The 15,922-nt window shown below is 45.7% G+C and overlaps 1 protein-coding gene across 1 annotated transcript in view; it reads left to right on the top strand.

Annotated features, from left to right (window-relative positions):
• Positions 1–15,922, top strand: part of DNAAF8 (dynein axonemal assembly factor 8) — a 58,739-nt gene that overhangs the window by 33,346 nt on the left and 9,471 nt on the right. The window contains exons 16-25 of the mRNA XM_072349618.1: positions 1,669–1,775; positions 3,654–3,808; positions 5,087–5,234; positions 5,613–5,744; positions 5,946–6,140; positions 7,374–7,700; positions 9,101–9,163; positions 9,598–9,651; positions 11,268–11,437; positions 14,227–14,422. Of these exons, the coding sequence (XP_072205719.1) occupies positions 1,669–1,775; positions 3,654–3,808; positions 5,087–5,234; positions 5,613–5,744; positions 5,946–6,140; positions 7,374–7,700; positions 9,101–9,163; positions 9,598–9,651; positions 11,268–11,437; positions 14,227–14,422 (1,547 nt within the window). The remainder of the gene's footprint in view (positions 1–1,668; positions 1,776–3,653; positions 3,809–5,086; positions 5,235–5,612; positions 5,745–5,945; positions 6,141–7,373; positions 7,701–9,100; positions 9,164–9,597; positions 9,652–11,267; positions 11,438–14,226; positions 14,423–15,922) is intronic.

Genomic DNA, 15,922 nt, shown 5'->3' with positions numbered 1-15,922 from the left:
GCGTAGCAGTGGGGTGCCAAGAAGTTGAAGGAACTGGAAAGATTCAAGAGTCTGGAATCTTGCTCTTGTAGCTGCAGAAGGAGCTGGGTTATTAAGAAGCTGTTAATCCATCATGCACCCTTCAGCAATATGTGTCCTAATGTGCATAACTACAAGGAGGCAGGCTGTAGCTCCCAAGGGCTCACATTTCTTTTCTAGATAGCCAAAGCTCTCTAATGTTTCTTATTCTTAGAGTTGCTTGGTTTCTGATATTGGTGGTCTGCCATAAAGTCTGCAGTTGGCCTTCCTCAGCACAGCAGAGGTGCATGCATCAGGGAAAAGGAGAAAAGCTTCTGTTCTGCTCTGAAGTCAGCACTGAGCAGCCCTTGCACACTGTCTGCAGCTGCAGGAAAGCAGAGGGGAACTGGATCAGTACCCTGGGGATACTCCTGGCAGTATTCCTTCCCAGCACTTCCTATGGTGTGAAATGATCCTTTACTTCCTGACGACCTCGCTACTTCCCAGATGGAGTCTCTAAGTTAAAACCCAGGAATCTCACTCAGTCCTACGAATCCTCTTCCTAAATGAAGAGCCCTGCTGTGCTCAGATGTCCCTTTCTTCAGTCTGCTGCAAAGACACATCAGAGTGGGCTGTCCTGCACAAGTCAAAGAGGCACATGTATTATTTTGGCTTCTGAAAGACACCCCTTGGGTTCCTCCAGGCATAAGTGGATCTGGGCCTCAAAGCATTTGGCCTCCAGTGCTTTATCAAAAGATTTGGCTTAGGGCTTCAAGGACTTTCCAACAGCTGTGGTAATATGAAACGGAGACATCCTTTCCTGGCTGCTCTACGGGGCTGTGTAATAATCGTGTGGAGTGCCAGCCTCTGCACCGGGTTTTTTAGGCCTTAGGCATCTCCTTTTAGCTGGTCCAGAGCGATGCTACGTTCTAGAAATGTACCCATCTGCTAATGCTGGCAATTTGGCCTGTTGGGAGATCAGAATACGAGCTGTATCTCAGAACTGAGTTTGTCAGATTTTACTTGCAAATTACTGGTTGCTTCTCTCAGTCTCCTGGAGCGAACAAGCAGGATGAGCTCCAGCCAGCTCAGTAGCAGGGGAGCGAGGCAGACAGGTTTGCCTGAACAGCCTGCCCTTCACAGACCTCGCCAAGCTGCTGTGCAGGCTGCAGTTTGCATCCCAGTCCCTGGCTTTCAGAACTACACCTTATGTGCTATGATTGGGTTTTTCTGGGTATGCAGGAGTGTTGGGAGGCTTCAGTGCAATGAGCATCTGTGACAGACTGGATGGTGCTTGTTACCCAACATGAAGTGGCAGAGGAGTGCTGTGATTGATTTAAAACCACTTAAGTTCTGGCTGAAGAACCAAAAGTAAATAGCAGCTATGATTATGATTTATCTGTGGGGTAGGAAGGACGCTGGTAGTGCAGCCTGAGGTATTGTTTTTATTCCTAAACTGGCTACTTTGTGTTAGGTTATTCTATTGAACAAAGAGAGTCTCAGAGGGAGTAATAGAAGAGATGGTCAATTGGAGAGGTGCAGCTCATGTCATTGACAGGGGGTTGAAATGGCTTTTCCATTACGGCTTTCCTGTCCCTGGGTCTGTTGCAGAAGGTGGGTTGGACTAAGAACCCAGCATGACAGCTTTTAATATCTATTGTTTTTCTTTAGATCTCAGAGTCCTTCATCAACTAGAGCAGAAGCAGATGAAGAGCAGGTTGATCTCCTGGGCGTGGTGCAGTCTCTGCCTCCGGCGATGCTCATCTCACCTACCAATGGTTTGTAATAGGGAACTTCTCTTAAAGCTTTATGGTTCTGCTCTGCTGACAGTCACCTCACTCCAGTGCAGCCATTTCAGGACATTCTGCCTTATTCAGTGCTGTGACCTGGCCAGGTCCGGAGCCAGGAGTGAATTTCTAGTGAAATGCTGTTGCCTAAAATGAAGTGACAGAGAAGTGTTGTCACATCATCCTCCTCATGGGAGCAGCTGCTTGAGTCCCGTAGGCTGCTTAGGTTTCACTCAGAAAACACACACACGAAAACTCCCACGACAGATTTGTGCTTGTAGGGGGGCTGTTTGTCAGGGAACTATCGTGATTACCTAACGGTGTCCTTAAACTGCTTGCTCAACTGATCAGAAATCAACTCGAGACCAGCACAGGCAGCTGAATGTAATAGGATGTGAAATGTTAAGACTTCATTCAAGCCAGGACTGACTATCAGGAAAGAAAGCATGTAATGGGACTAACATTAACTAGCTATCACCTGACTGCTCTATCCAAGTGCCCCTTTTCCCTTTGTAGGAGGAATCTTCTAGCTTCTAAATTCCTACCTAGCTAGCAGCAGCTTAACTGTGCTCAAAGGAGCCTGCTAGGGCATTTGGTGTTAGGACTGGCCATGAAGGATCTGAGAGGTGTCTGCTGTAGATGGGTCAATGTGATCCTCTGTAGTTGGGCCTGTTGTAGCAGATCTCAGGTGCAGGTGATTCTGAGGCTGTGCAATCAGAGCATTGCTAACGTGTCTCTACTCCCACAGTTGAAGAGATTTCCATAGGAAGAAAGGGGAGGGGGACAGATATCAAAAAGAAAAGGAGGGTGTGGAAAGTCAGCAGCTGTGAGGGAAAAGATGACTGGAGGAAAATGGGATCGTATTGACTTAAAGTGAAGGTAAAGAAAACCGTATTGCTAAAGGAAAGAAGTTATGAGAAAGGAATGGAAACGTAAGATGAAAAGAGGGGAAAGTGAAAGGGAAAAAAATGGGAAAAGGAAAGAAAGTCTTACCTTTGAGGTACAGTCTTTTGTTTAACTGGGCATGTTAATTCAAGTAGCTTGGCATACAGCCACTGGCTCCATGTTATTTGGGATTGCTATTGATGGCAGCTGGTTGCTGCTGATGGAATGACTCACATTTTCTGCCTCCCCTTCCTTTTATGGCTATTAATGATTCACATTTGATGTGGGCTGCCGAGTTATACTACACCACGTTCCATCTGTATTTGGGCTCAGGAAATCACTTTCAGGCTTTTCTCCTTGGATAACCATTGTGACTCTCAAAGAGAAGCTGAGAAACCGATCTGGGAGCAGACACCCTGTGGTGTGTTAAGGGAAGGAAACATTTACTTATTCCTTCTATTAGGTCTCCAGCAGCTTCTCTTCTATTGTTCCACATACAAATATGCTTATACACCCAGTAAGAAAAGTTCCATTGACCCTAGCAGATTTCCCGATCAGTTTGGGATGTGTGCATGTGGAAAAAAAAAGTTTGTTTTCTTTAAGTGTTACCTACCAGAGATGAACCCAAACCTTACCACAGGCAACCCAGAATCTCGTGGACACACAGCCATTGTGGGGACTGAGAGCACAGGTAGCTCAAAGATAGATGAGAAGCTTGTCGATGGCTGGATAGACTTTATGAGACAGAATGTCTAGAGTAGATGATTCACACAGAGATTACTGATAATGCCATAAGCTTTACTACTGATTTTGGCTTCTGATAGCAGCCATTATAAGATGGATAGAAGAAATAAATGATGAAATGCGGTGTCTCCGTCTGGGATGTGCTTCAAGTAGGATCTGGCTGCTGTGAGTTTCTTTGCAGTAATAGCACAGCTTCTATGGCAATAATACGCTGCTTTTCTTACCTTCTCTTTGATCTAGGGAACATCATTTTGACAGTGTCACCTCTGGTATCTCCTCATGCGTATGGTAATGTGATTTCGATCTGTACTCATCGAGGGTTTGCTCTGCAAGGAGTCAGGCAGCTGCAGCTTTCACACAAGCAAGCCATTGCGTTGTGCATGACAGCGAGTCAGGTACTGGACATGATGCACCACTCGGTTGTATGAGCTGGGTTCCCGTTTCTGTAACTTACTATGTTGTGAGTTTATGGATGTGTGAGCTGACACTCCTTTAACGAGTGTTCTCAAGGACACTCATCATGTCTTTACTGGCTAGCCAGCACTCATGTTCTCTGTATTCCTCAGGGTGCTGTTCTGGTTACTTTCAGTGCTGATGGTTTGGTTTCTTTCATTAGTAAGAAAATCTCGCTGGACCTAAGCATAAACAGGCTTCCTTCTACTAAAGCAAACGTTAATTTTACCATTGATCTCAAAATAAGAAAGAACAGACAGTAACCTCATACATGAAGATAACAATTTCTGATCTTCAAACCTGCATTCAGGGAGAGCAGCCTTTGTCTAACAGACTGATGTACGGTTATGTGCTTCACAGTCCCTCTGGGTCTGCTTATGGCCTTTCAGCATGAAGTAGTCCCTTAATTTAATGCATTCAGAAGGCTTGCAAGAAGAGCTTTCCTGTAGTCGAAAATAACCTTTTTTTTCCTCTCAAGCTCTGAGTAACACGATAGATTTACTTGAGTTAGAGTGAAGTTGGCGTTTTGACATGTCAACCTAAGGAAATGAATGATCATAAATGCAAAAATACAGTTGAACTTGCATGCACAGAGGTCCAGTTCTGCACTGTGTTCCTTTACTTCAGATGTTCATGCTTGGAGTTGTTTCCTATGTTAATAAGGAAATGTGTCATTCTGCAAACTAAGCTGTGCACAAAGCCCTTCTTTTCTGCTTGTTCTCTAATCAAGCATGAGGAAGGACACTTTCCCTGCCCATAATATCTTGTAGAATAAAAGCAATGCCTGTTTATGGAATACAGCAGCAAAAAGGGGCAGATATCTGGGGCGTGATCCTAAATGGCCATTTTAGAAGATAGCAGGAGCAGAAATTATTGCTTTCATGTGTTCTCTGGTGTGAAGTGTTTCAGGACTTGGGGCTCAAGGTTGTTTTTGAATGAGTATTGTAGGACACTACCCCATATTCTGTGGTTATAACTGCTGTGGTTTTTGTCCAGCCCGGTTGTAGAGCAAAACATTTTATGTCAAATCTTTTCATGAGATTTAAGCTAAATTCCCCTGCCTTGTGAAGAGATGACAAATGAACACCTGGTTAATGGCTGCTAACGTGGTTCAACTGGTGTGCTCTATCTTCGTGTGCCATTGTAACTTAACTGTTTGCTTGAGCTCTATAGTGATTAAATCTGGGTCTAGTAGTCTAATCTGGTCCTTGTTATTTCAGATTGCTGTATTTTGCCCTGGCAAGATTTCTGGTTTACCTGAGAACGGCTCTGCAAGAGGAGAGCTTTCTGCTGCACCACGCGTGCACTCCCTTGTCCTGTTGCTGAGAAAGGAGGATGCGAGTCGTCATGTTCTCGCGTTGCTGAGAGGTAACTTCACTTCTCAAACCTCAGCAAAGGAGGTTTGTGTTTCAGAGCGTACGCGCTGAAGGTTAAAAGCTTTGCCAAATGTGTTACACTGCAGGAAGATTTATTGAGAATGTTGGGCCTGACAGAATTTCTCTCCAAAGAAAACTGTGACCAGCTCTCAGTGTTCAACACCCCCCTTCCTGACTGTGTGTGAACACGGGTTGGGGAAGATGGAATGATAGAACTGCTTTCCATGAGACAAGTTCAGTATGACCCCACGTAGATGTCTCTGTCATGGATCTGTGGTCAGATGAATGAAAAGACTTGATAAGGGTGGTTTTCATGTCAGACTGCATCTCAGAGCTTTGTGTTCCTCATGCATTCTTGTTTTGTGCACAGGACTGATGAATGAACTGGCAAAGCAAGGCCTGCTTGGTAACAAACAGAGCAGCCTGCCTGCCACAGCCAGGCTGGATCCCTTCATGTGCTTCCATGTGGCCCCTCACACCGAGAACTTGCAGGAGATGCTGGGTAGGTAAAGGCTATGGGAATGCATATTAGTGAGGGTGTGATTCTGCCCCTTGCATGTGTTTCTTTATCCAGCTGTGCTGAGCTGTAGCATCACAGTGAGGCGCTGCCCAGCAGAGAAATGGTGTGTTCCTTTTGCTAAACAAGAGTGGATGTTTGCTTATGGGCAGTCACCACATTTCTTTGGATGGTATCTCTGGGCAGGAGGAAACTTCAGTGCAGTTCCAGACCCGTGTAACATTCCTCTGGATTTCTTCTGCAACCGAATATTTGCTTCTGACCCTGAAATGGAGCAAGTAGTCCTGCTGACGCTGGTTGGGATGGATGCTATCGGCAGTGCTGGGGAGCTGCTTTGCCAGATCCTTCTTCCTGGGAGCATTAATCAGACTCAGAATGCAGGTGATTGTAGGCAGCTCTTGGGGAGGGCTGTAGGGGTTGGTCAGGAAAGTTGAGCCCATCTGGCTGCTTTTATCACAGCCAGAAAGCTATGAAAAAAGGGGATAAATGGGAACTCGAGCCAATGATTCTTTATTTACCTACCTGAGGTGCTGACAAGTTTGTCATGGCTCGTTAATGGGCAAGGCCACTTTCCATCTGACACGGGCAGACATTTTCTTCAGAGAGGGTCAAAACAGTTGAGATGTGTGCCAAGCCTTTTATGTTTTCCCTGCCTTCTAAGCAGTGAGAGATAATGCAGCTGTGCAGGGAAGGCACAGCAGCAGCAATTCAGAAGTCACAAATTCTATTATTCCTGGTCCACTGACATCCTTTGTGATCAGCAGCAAGGCAGCACACCTCGTAATGCTTCATTTCCTCGTGCACGGGAGGAATGATGATGCTGTCCCGTGCATTAAATGCTTACGAATGATGAGTGCTGTCAGGTGCTAACAAGATGAAGATTGTATGTAATTTCATGATGCGGATTGTATTAGTGTGCAGTAATGTAGTCACTGCCCTAATAAAGGGTGGAAGTCTGGCATACTGTCTGCTCTCTTATTCTATGTCCTCTTCTCTTGAAGTGAGACTGTTCAGTGAGGTCTGTATCACAGTAGGCAAAGAGGAGATTCCAGATAACAGAAACTTCCAGCAACCTGAACTCATGAGTTGAGCATCTGAATATTATAGAATCATAGAGTTGAGTTGGAAGGGATCATTAAAGGCTGTCTGGTCCAACTCCCCTGCAGTGAGCAGGGTCACCCACAGCTCTGTCAGGTGCTCAGAGCCTGGTCCAGCCTGACCTTTAATGTCTGCAAGGACAGGCACTCACCGCCTCTCTGGGAAGGCTGTTCCACTCTTTTACTCCCATTATCACACAAAAAAAGCCTCGTCTTCTTACATCCAATTAAACCTCCCCTCTTCTGAATGTCTTGTTACATTGGAAATAAGACCACTTTACCAACAATGTTAAGTTGCTCTAGATACAAATCAACATTAAATTGTGGTTTATTCTTATTTTCCCAGTTTATTTCTGTATCTGCATTACAGTCTATTTGGGGTCCAACAAGGGAGTGAAGTCAAAGCAACTCTGAGACTTGTAGTCTAATAAATTAGAGCACTTGTCTCCAAAATTGCTATGACTTCTATGAGACGTGTGCTGTCAACTGATACTAAAACATTTCCTTTGGCTTGCAGAAGAACCTGATTCAGGGTTTGAGCTGCTGGGTCTCAAGTGGTTGCCCCATCTCACTCGACGTCAGGCAAAAGAAATAACCCCTTTTGAGGTTGGAGATGCTCCCTGGCAAAGAAGCCTTGATACACTGATGTCTAATCCAGTCCTTGTGTGTGCGTTACGGCGGATCAATGCCTTCCAAGTCCTTGAAGATGCATTAAAGAGATTAACACGGTGCAGGGAGGAGCTAAGCAAAAGTGATGGTGCTCTGCAGAGAGTAATGGCCATGACCCCAGAGGTAACATTCAGACAAGCCATCCTTTTCTTCACAGAGAAGGATCTTGTAGCCGGTAAGACATGCCTTCATTGTTTGCAGTGTTCTTAGATACAGGGTGTATGGGTGCTTATTGAATTGAGATGGATAAACCCTTTTCTGTTGTTTTTTCTAAGGCACAGAAAAACATAATAATTGGGTTTATAATATTCACTTGGCTATGTGATCAGGGATATTGAATCTGCAGGACTGAGGTCATCTGCAGGGTGGCCTATTAATATAACACATGGCCTGGTTCCCTTTCTGAAGATTTCAAGGTACTTCAAATGCTTAACAGACATTGCAGCAATTACCAGGACCAGTAAATAATATTCTGTATACTATCTCTCTCTATATAAGAGAGAATCTGGGAAATAGAGGCCGTGATCTATCGCACTGACATGTGGGCATGTCATTGTGATGCTGACTTCTTCAGCCTAGATGCCCTGAGCTTGCCCTGTGCTCAGGGAGATGAAGGTACTTCCAATCTGCAAGAGCTGAAGAAAGTAGATTTCCTTGTATTTCTTTTTATGCTGGAACAGAGTGAACAGTTCACGAGGAATGGAGACCTCAGTTGTCAAAACTTGTCAGACTTCAATGATACGTGCTAGCATTGATCTTTCAGCACTGAAAACCTGCTGGTTTCCTCCTGTACCAAGAAATGTGTAGCCCACACCTCTTTAAATCCTTGTGCAGACTGAGATGTTATTCATATTGGATACTTCTGACCAGCAGGGTATGAGCTCCCACTGTTTTCTTCCAATGTGGAATACACTGAACTGTCACCTAAGCTCTTGGGGAAGCTTCACTCCTTCCCCCTGAAGAGAAACAGTTCTGAACCTGATGGTTTCTGATTGTTCAGACACGTAGATAAATGAAGATTGTAATAACACCACATATCAACTGAGAAGGAATGGCGGAGTTCCATAAATGCATTCATGCTTTGTAATTTATAGTTCTCCTATATTTCCTCCGAGGAAGAAAGGTCCTTTGTTGTCAAGACGAAGTTGGATGCTTGTGTCAAACACACTGAACTTGTGTAGTGCATTATAACAAACTGGCTTTGCTGAATGGAAAGAGGAAAATGTGGTGTCAGGGGAAAACAAACCCTCATTCTAGTATCACAGAAGTCAGATCTGGCAGTGACAATCACATCTCACCTCTCCCACCACAGCACAGCTGTGTCTTCTAACTGTGACTTGGCAGTCTTTGCTGTCACTTCTATGAGGTCACTATGGTTTTTGTTCCTCCTGTTTCTGTTGTTGTGGGAGGAGTGGAAGGGTCTTTGTGCTGGAGAAACAGCTCTGCAGCGTTTTGTAGCTACTGAAAGGTCTGCCGTTTCCCATGCTAAACAAAACCGCTTTCCTTAACCCCCACCTCCCAAACAGTAAAGGTTCTTCATCTGTGGATCCACAAAATCACACCTTCCTTTTACAGATCCAGAACACCGCCCGGCTGCCAAATACCTGCCACCGCCTGGCAAGGCATCCAGGGCCAGAGGTAAGGTCAGAAGGATGCACCAGTTGCATCTTGAATAACTATTTTATGCTCCTAAAATAGATGGAGGAAACATTGTAAGTCAGAGTCATCAAAATGGGATGGTAAACCTTTGGTTAGACATGGTTATCCTGGGCAATTAGTAAGTAAAGGTTGGATGACCCCACTTGGTGCTGGGGGGTGGTGCTGCTGTTGCCAGAATCACCTTTATTCTGCAGTTCATTGCATGCCTCGACCACCTACCTGTGGCTGGTGTGGAACATAGAAGAGAAGGGGCAGTGGGAGCCTAGAGAGGTGTTGGTCTTCATTCCCTGATGACTGAGAGCATCAGACTGAAGGAAGCATTTTTACATGGGCTTTAGTTACGGCTCACTTACACCTGACTCCAGAACGTACACAGGTAGACTTACCCGCATCTATCTGCTTTTCTTGCTTAGTGGAAGAGACCCAGAGGTGCCACGCAGAATCACTGTTTGCCTACTTGCACGCAGGTGAGAGAAGAGCACAGTGAGAAACATGGTTGGGTTTTGTGAACTGAAGTCATGTAGATGTACCAGCCAAAAATAAGTGGATTATATCGATGTTTTCCTTGGGCTGGAATGCTGGCAGTGATTTGCATTCTCTTTTCTATACATGACAGGAGATCTGGTATTTGCTTCTCTTCGGTTGACGCTATTTTAAGCCGCGCTCACATATAAAGTGTTTTACATAAATAGTGTATAAAATAAATACAGTACTGTGACTCAGTTACATCATCAAATCAAAACTCGTGTAAATAACTGCGGGGAGAGCTGTGGAGTCATTGGCTGTAGGAAAGGATCTAAAAATATTGCATGTATGTAACAAACAGCAGGAAGATGGGGCAAGTCCAGGAGGGCTGCAGAACAGCCGGAATCGGAGGTGGATGTGTCTGATGGCTGCCAAGCAGGCCTTCCTGGTAGCACATGGTGAGCAGGGGCTGTTCCCTGGTAGGTAGCGGTGTGTTGGTGAATGCTGGCACTTAATGGGGAGAGAAGACCACTTTGGGGTAGCAAAGTGTCCCACCTTGGTTTGGGCGCTTGTCTTTGAGCAGACCCAGGGGGGTGAGGAGATTCCCCTCCTGAGGTGTCTCAAATCACATACATATGCAGTGATTCACACGCCACAAGAATGAGGAAGCTTGCCCAGAAACACAGCAGATGGTGGGGAAAGCAGCACGAGGGCGATGCACGTTGATGTGAGCGCCTGCAGTTGATATTGTGTGCGAGCAGCTGAGTGGATCCGAGTGCTTCACTTCTGCACTTGCAGGCTGTTGCTATGGCATTTACATCTTTCCCTTCAAGAAATGCGTGGAAATAAAACCACCAGTTCTTCAATAGGGGTGTCTTTGTGTAGGAGAAGGGTTGAGTTTTCAAGCCAAATGGGGTCAGCATCCTGGCTTTTTATTTTTGATCCCGTATTTCTCTGTCACTGAACCACCAACACACCTCCTGCTAATTGAAAAATATCCTTACGCACCAAATTGTGTTAATGCCTCTCTGAAACATAGCTCTAATGGAGAGGTGTGGAGCTCTGAGAAAGAAAACCACGTGGAATAAGAATGAAATAGCTGCCCCAAGGATTTCATTGTAGGATCATTCAGGTTGGAAAAGACCTTTGAGGTCACTGAGTCCAACTGCAGCCCAGCCATCCTACCCCAGCTACCAACCCTCTGCTCCATCATGGCCCTGAGCAGCACATCCAAATGGTCCTTAAGCACATGCAGGGATGGTGGCTCGCAAGTGAAAAAGGTTTTATGCTACTTAAAACATTCTCACGCAGTATAAAGGATGGAGCCTCGTGCTGCAGACCTCCCAGGTAAAACTCTTGGACTCATAGAGCAGCTTCCTGGAAAAAGACCTACGAGCCCAGACTGTGGTAGATGGTTTCTATGTGTGTATATGTATATATATATTTATATGCTCTGCTTTTTTTACAGACTTGTTTAGTTCAGTTTCCTATGAACTTCATGCCAGCTTTCAGACAACCCTCTTCTATAGGCGCCTGTCCTGGCTCGTGCACAGAGCGATGCGTTTTGTCTGTGTTTTTTAAGAGCAGCTTTGGGTTTCACCAGCGTGTTTTGTTACAGGAGCCCAGATCCTCTGCACGGTGCTGCTGATCAAACCTGGTGCCTGGAGCCATCACCTTGTGAGGATCCTCCGAAAGCTCGACCTAGAGAAATTCACAGTGGTTGGGATGAAACACGTGCACCTGGAGCCAGGCGTCGCCTTAGGACTCCTTTCTTCTGAAGCAAAGCAGGTTTGTTAAGAACCTGGCCGTGCTGTGGCTATGGTTAGGTTTAGAATGGGAAAATATGTTAGCTAGTGAGTAATCCGTTCCTGAAAGAGCAAAAACTCCCATCCGGGATTTTGTGGTCGTTGTTAGAAGTGAGCTATACGGAACAATCAGATCTGTACAATAGCAGGCACAAAGCAAAGCTGACACGCTGACAGTTTCTTTTATCATTTGCCATAAAGAAACAGACCTGGTTTCTCTAAAACAAAAGTTCAGAGGATCTGGGAGCTGCAGACCTCCCAGGAGCATTAAACGGCTAATTTATAGTGCTTGCTCCTAAGTGCAGAACTGGAGTCTCCTGTTTCTTCCCTGCAGTGAGTCCAGGTAGGGCATCGCTCAGTGTGCTGCGCTCACCACGTGCCTTGTTTTCCTTCCATGTGTTTAAATGTGGGAGCTGGGAAAACAACTTTGTGCTGTCAGGACATTTGTACCTCTACAGCCAGGTTACGTTTTGGTACCGCATCACATATACAGCAGAGGATCTGTTCCACAAGCGGGTGTTCAAGAGCCTGTAAGAGTGACCTGCAAATAGAGAAAATGAGGTTGCTGTAGAAATCATTAATAGAGCCTTCCAGAAGAAGACTGGACCCCTATCCTCAGCAATGTGCTGTCAGACATCATTTGCTTTTTCAGCTGCAATACTAGCATTTAGCTTCTGAGCAACTTCTGGCCTTTGGCCTACAATAAATAATGAGCTGATGCTTCGCTTGCTGAGGTTACCCAATCACGGGAGATCCAGCAATGCTTTTTATCTGAAAGCTAATGATGATAATAATAAAAAACAAAGGTCAGCTAAATAGAGCAGACGTTGCCTTCTCAGCTTTTACTGTGACCCAATAGTGTTAAGATTGTGAGAAGCAACTGCTCCAGAGGCAGTTCTGCCTATGGAGGTTTTCCTTTCTGCACTTATTCAGCAGATCCCAAACTGCAGAGACTCACGGCTGTGGCTGTTAGCTAGAAAGTCTGATTCTACAGCAGGACTGATCTGCTGCCCTTGCCTTACCTGCTGTGATTGCCCATAGCAAGTCCTCAGCCTCAGTAATGTGATGGATTCCCTCTAGTCCTGCCTTGCAAGTCCAACACTGGAGGCAGAAGAACAGTTCTGCAGCTCTTTAATCCTGTTAGTCCTCGGAGCCAGCACTCAGCTGGAACTTCCTCTCTGTTCGCATCAACAAAATTGCTCGCTGATTTCCAGGCAGCTGCACATGTGCCATCTCACTGCAGCTGCTGGGTGCTGGCGAGGACACGGCTTGATGCCGGTGTAGAGGCAGGATGTAAGCAGAGGCAGAGCCCTGCTCGGACCCGGTGGTGTAACACAGGGAGAGAAGTCACCTTGACTCATTGACACCATTCCAGCCACCAGAAACAACACCATCGTTAACCTGCTCGTTTCCCAGGGAAAAGCTGAAAGATGGGATTTAGAGACAACAGAGTTTGTTACATAAAGCGCTCTGCGGAGGGTCTGGAACAAAACTATCGCATTGGTTGCGTTCTGTTCAACAGGGACAGGGAAGTTTGCATGGAGACGTCATCAGTGTTCTGCATCTCCCAACGAGAAGTCCTGATGACGCCCCAGAAAAGTGGATTATGCACATATATTTGAAACTAGCAGATATTTCCAAGCCTGAAGGGCTTACTTTGCGTTATACGGTACTGAATGAGTGCCACTCACTCGCAGAATGCTGTGACACGTCGCTGTCTGAGCTCGAATCGCAGCACAGCTCTGAAACTTCCCTCTGTGTTCCTCCAATGCAGCCAATCCCTGCTGGCCTTTGCCTTGTGTTCCCACAGGCTGGGAGCACTCAGATATCACAGATTGTATCAGGCCCCTTATCTCAGCAACCAGCTTAAGCACGGGGCACCTCGGATTGTTCTGCATTTCCAAATACAGAGGAGAAGATTGGGACTGAGCCCATGATTTTTTCTTTTATAGCCTACTTATAAAAAGGCAGTTTAAGGGGAATTGTGAGCAAGGGAAGATTTGGGTCAAAGTCAATGAATGGCTTCATAGGATAGAAAAACAAAAGATGCCTCAAAGTGTTTTATTTTCATATTCTTGAATGAAGGGATGGGATTTTCTTTTGGAAATGTTTTATCTCGAGAATTGCTGTTCTCTGGTGCTTTGAAAAGATTAGAAAAGAGAGGGATGAAAACCTTTGGGGGGGACGGAATGATGGGATTCAGCTGAATCAAGCAAGAGTTTTTCCTCCAGCTTTTAATTTCTTCCAACAAAAAATTGGCTATAAAAGTAAATAACCAGAGCTTGGTTTAGCCAGCAAGCTGCAGGTGTTGTTGTGTGAATGCACAGTGTCAGCATGGAGCTGCTCTGTATGCTGGTATTGCTGCACTTGGTCACTTGGAGGGCAGGAAGGCAGAGCTGGGTGCTCCTGCCACTTCTATAGGATGAAGGGCTCAGAAAGAAACTGGACCTCACAGTCAGTGGAAACATCTGCAAAGAAGCTGGCTCTGCAAGGCTTTGCTTAATGAGAGCAGCAGGGTCTTGGACTGCTTTGCTCCTTTGCCACCTTCTGCCCTGGGATCTTGCTGTTTTCCTCAAGACTTCTCACTCATTACATCCATCCCTGCCCAACAAATCCCTCTCTTGTCACTAGCACGAATGTTGCAAAGGGAAAACAAGGAATGGTATCAGATCTGTTCACTTCTGAGGTGGTTGGAGCCAAAGGAGGGTTGGGATCCAGCACTCATCGACAGCATTTATTGTAATCTGGTCCCTCTCTGCTCTTTCTTTTCAGGATCCTGCTGTTCTAGAAGCTCACTGTACCTACCTTACATCAGGCACTTCTCTTGTGCTGTGTCTTCAGAGACCAAATGCTGTGAAGAAGTTGATAGACATGCTGGGACCTGAGGACCCTAAAGTAGCCCAAGCACTGAATCCATGCCTCTGGAGGGCTCAGTATGGCATCAGCACCGTCCAAAATGGATTTTATGGTAGGTTTTTGTAAAAGAAAACTCTGAAGGCTCAGATATACTAATGGTAACAACATGATGCTGGTACCCAGCAGTGACCATTCTTCCCTAGAACGTTTTGGCTGTTTTTATGGTGGTTGACCTGACTGCATCTCATGCTATGAAATACTCTCCCAGTCATCTGCTCAGAGCAGCCCCAGATCTGTCCTTCCATCAGAACAGATTTCTTTTAATCTCTTCCCTGCTTGGTCATTTTGTGATTTTTTAGCTTGGTTATTTTGGACTTAGCCCCAATAACCCATCTGTCTCCCTTCCTGATCACTATATAACCCACTGGCCAACTTTTACAGAGGGATAAAAGACTCCAGGATCCCAAGTCCCTGTAATGGCTCAAAACATTAATGGCTGGGCAGACAGAGGTGATCAAAAATTACTCCTACTGAGGAAAGCAGATAAACTCAGCTGTTTTCCATTCTGAGAGGCTCTTTCCAGCTGGCCAGCACCCTCAATGCTGAACCAGACACAGCTCATCCACCAGCAGCAGGTGGAGGGAACTGGGATGGTGCAGTGATTGGGATGGGAGACAGCTGAGAGTACAGGTGAAGGATGGGAGAATGAGAAGGATTGCTGAGGAGATGGACTGTGGAGAACCAAGGGTGTCCTAAGAGGGGATCTGGGCTGTTTCGGGAAGGAGGAGGGCAGGATGTCATTCAAAGATTCATAAGGAATTAAGCATCACTAATTTGACAGCCCATTAGTAGCTTGTTTTTCTCAGTATCGTGCTGTATGTGGTTAAAGGGGCATAAAAATAATGCAATCAGAGATTTCCATGAAAGCAGTTGAGCTAGCAGGGACTGTATGCTTCTGGTTTCCCAAACAACTTTCCTGTCAAGACCCATTGGATTAATTGGTGCTTTCTATTGCATTCTATGCTGCACTCCCTCTTCTTGTCCATTCTGTGGTCTTCAGAAGAGAACTCACAGTGAAGTGTCCACCACACGCAGCTTTGGGAAGAGAATCCTTGGTGTGGAATTGCTTGTTGTCAGATACATCATCCTCAGGACCAAGACGAAACCGAGAGAGATCTCCCACCACAATTACTCATAGGTTCTCATTTGTGGGAGTGACAGAAGGGCAGGGTCTACCTACACAAGAGATGCTCAAGGCTTCTCAGCCAGTACTTTTCCACTATTCCCCTGCTTCTTTTGCTCTTAAGATTAATGGATTGTCTTCCTGGGTTGCCTTGAGAATGAGAACTCATCACTTATGGGTAATATATACCCCAACTTAATGTACCCACGCAACACCTGGAGCTTCCCTAGCATAATTCATTTAAAGATTAGCTTATATCAGTATGGGAGGCTGAATCTCAGCCTGTCTTTCACTCAGAGGTTACAGAGAGCTGTGTGTTAACGAAGGCCTCAGATGTTTTCTTAGGGATTCCCTTCAGATCTCTGCTTCCTTCCAAGACTGGGCCAGGCACAGAGCTGAGCTGGTTGGCTACCACCTGCCTGCTGAGAC

The sequence above is a fragment of the Excalfactoria chinensis genome, chromosome 14 (genome assembly GCF_039878825.1).
Source record: "Excalfactoria chinensis isolate bCotChi1 chromosome 14, bCotChi1.hap2, whole genome shotgun sequence".
NCBI classification, from domain to species: domain Eukaryota; kingdom Metazoa; phylum Chordata; class Aves; order Galliformes; family Phasianidae; genus Excalfactoria; species Excalfactoria chinensis.
Note: the sequence above shows the minus strand (reverse complement) of the source record. Positions and strands in the feature narration are given on the sequence as shown.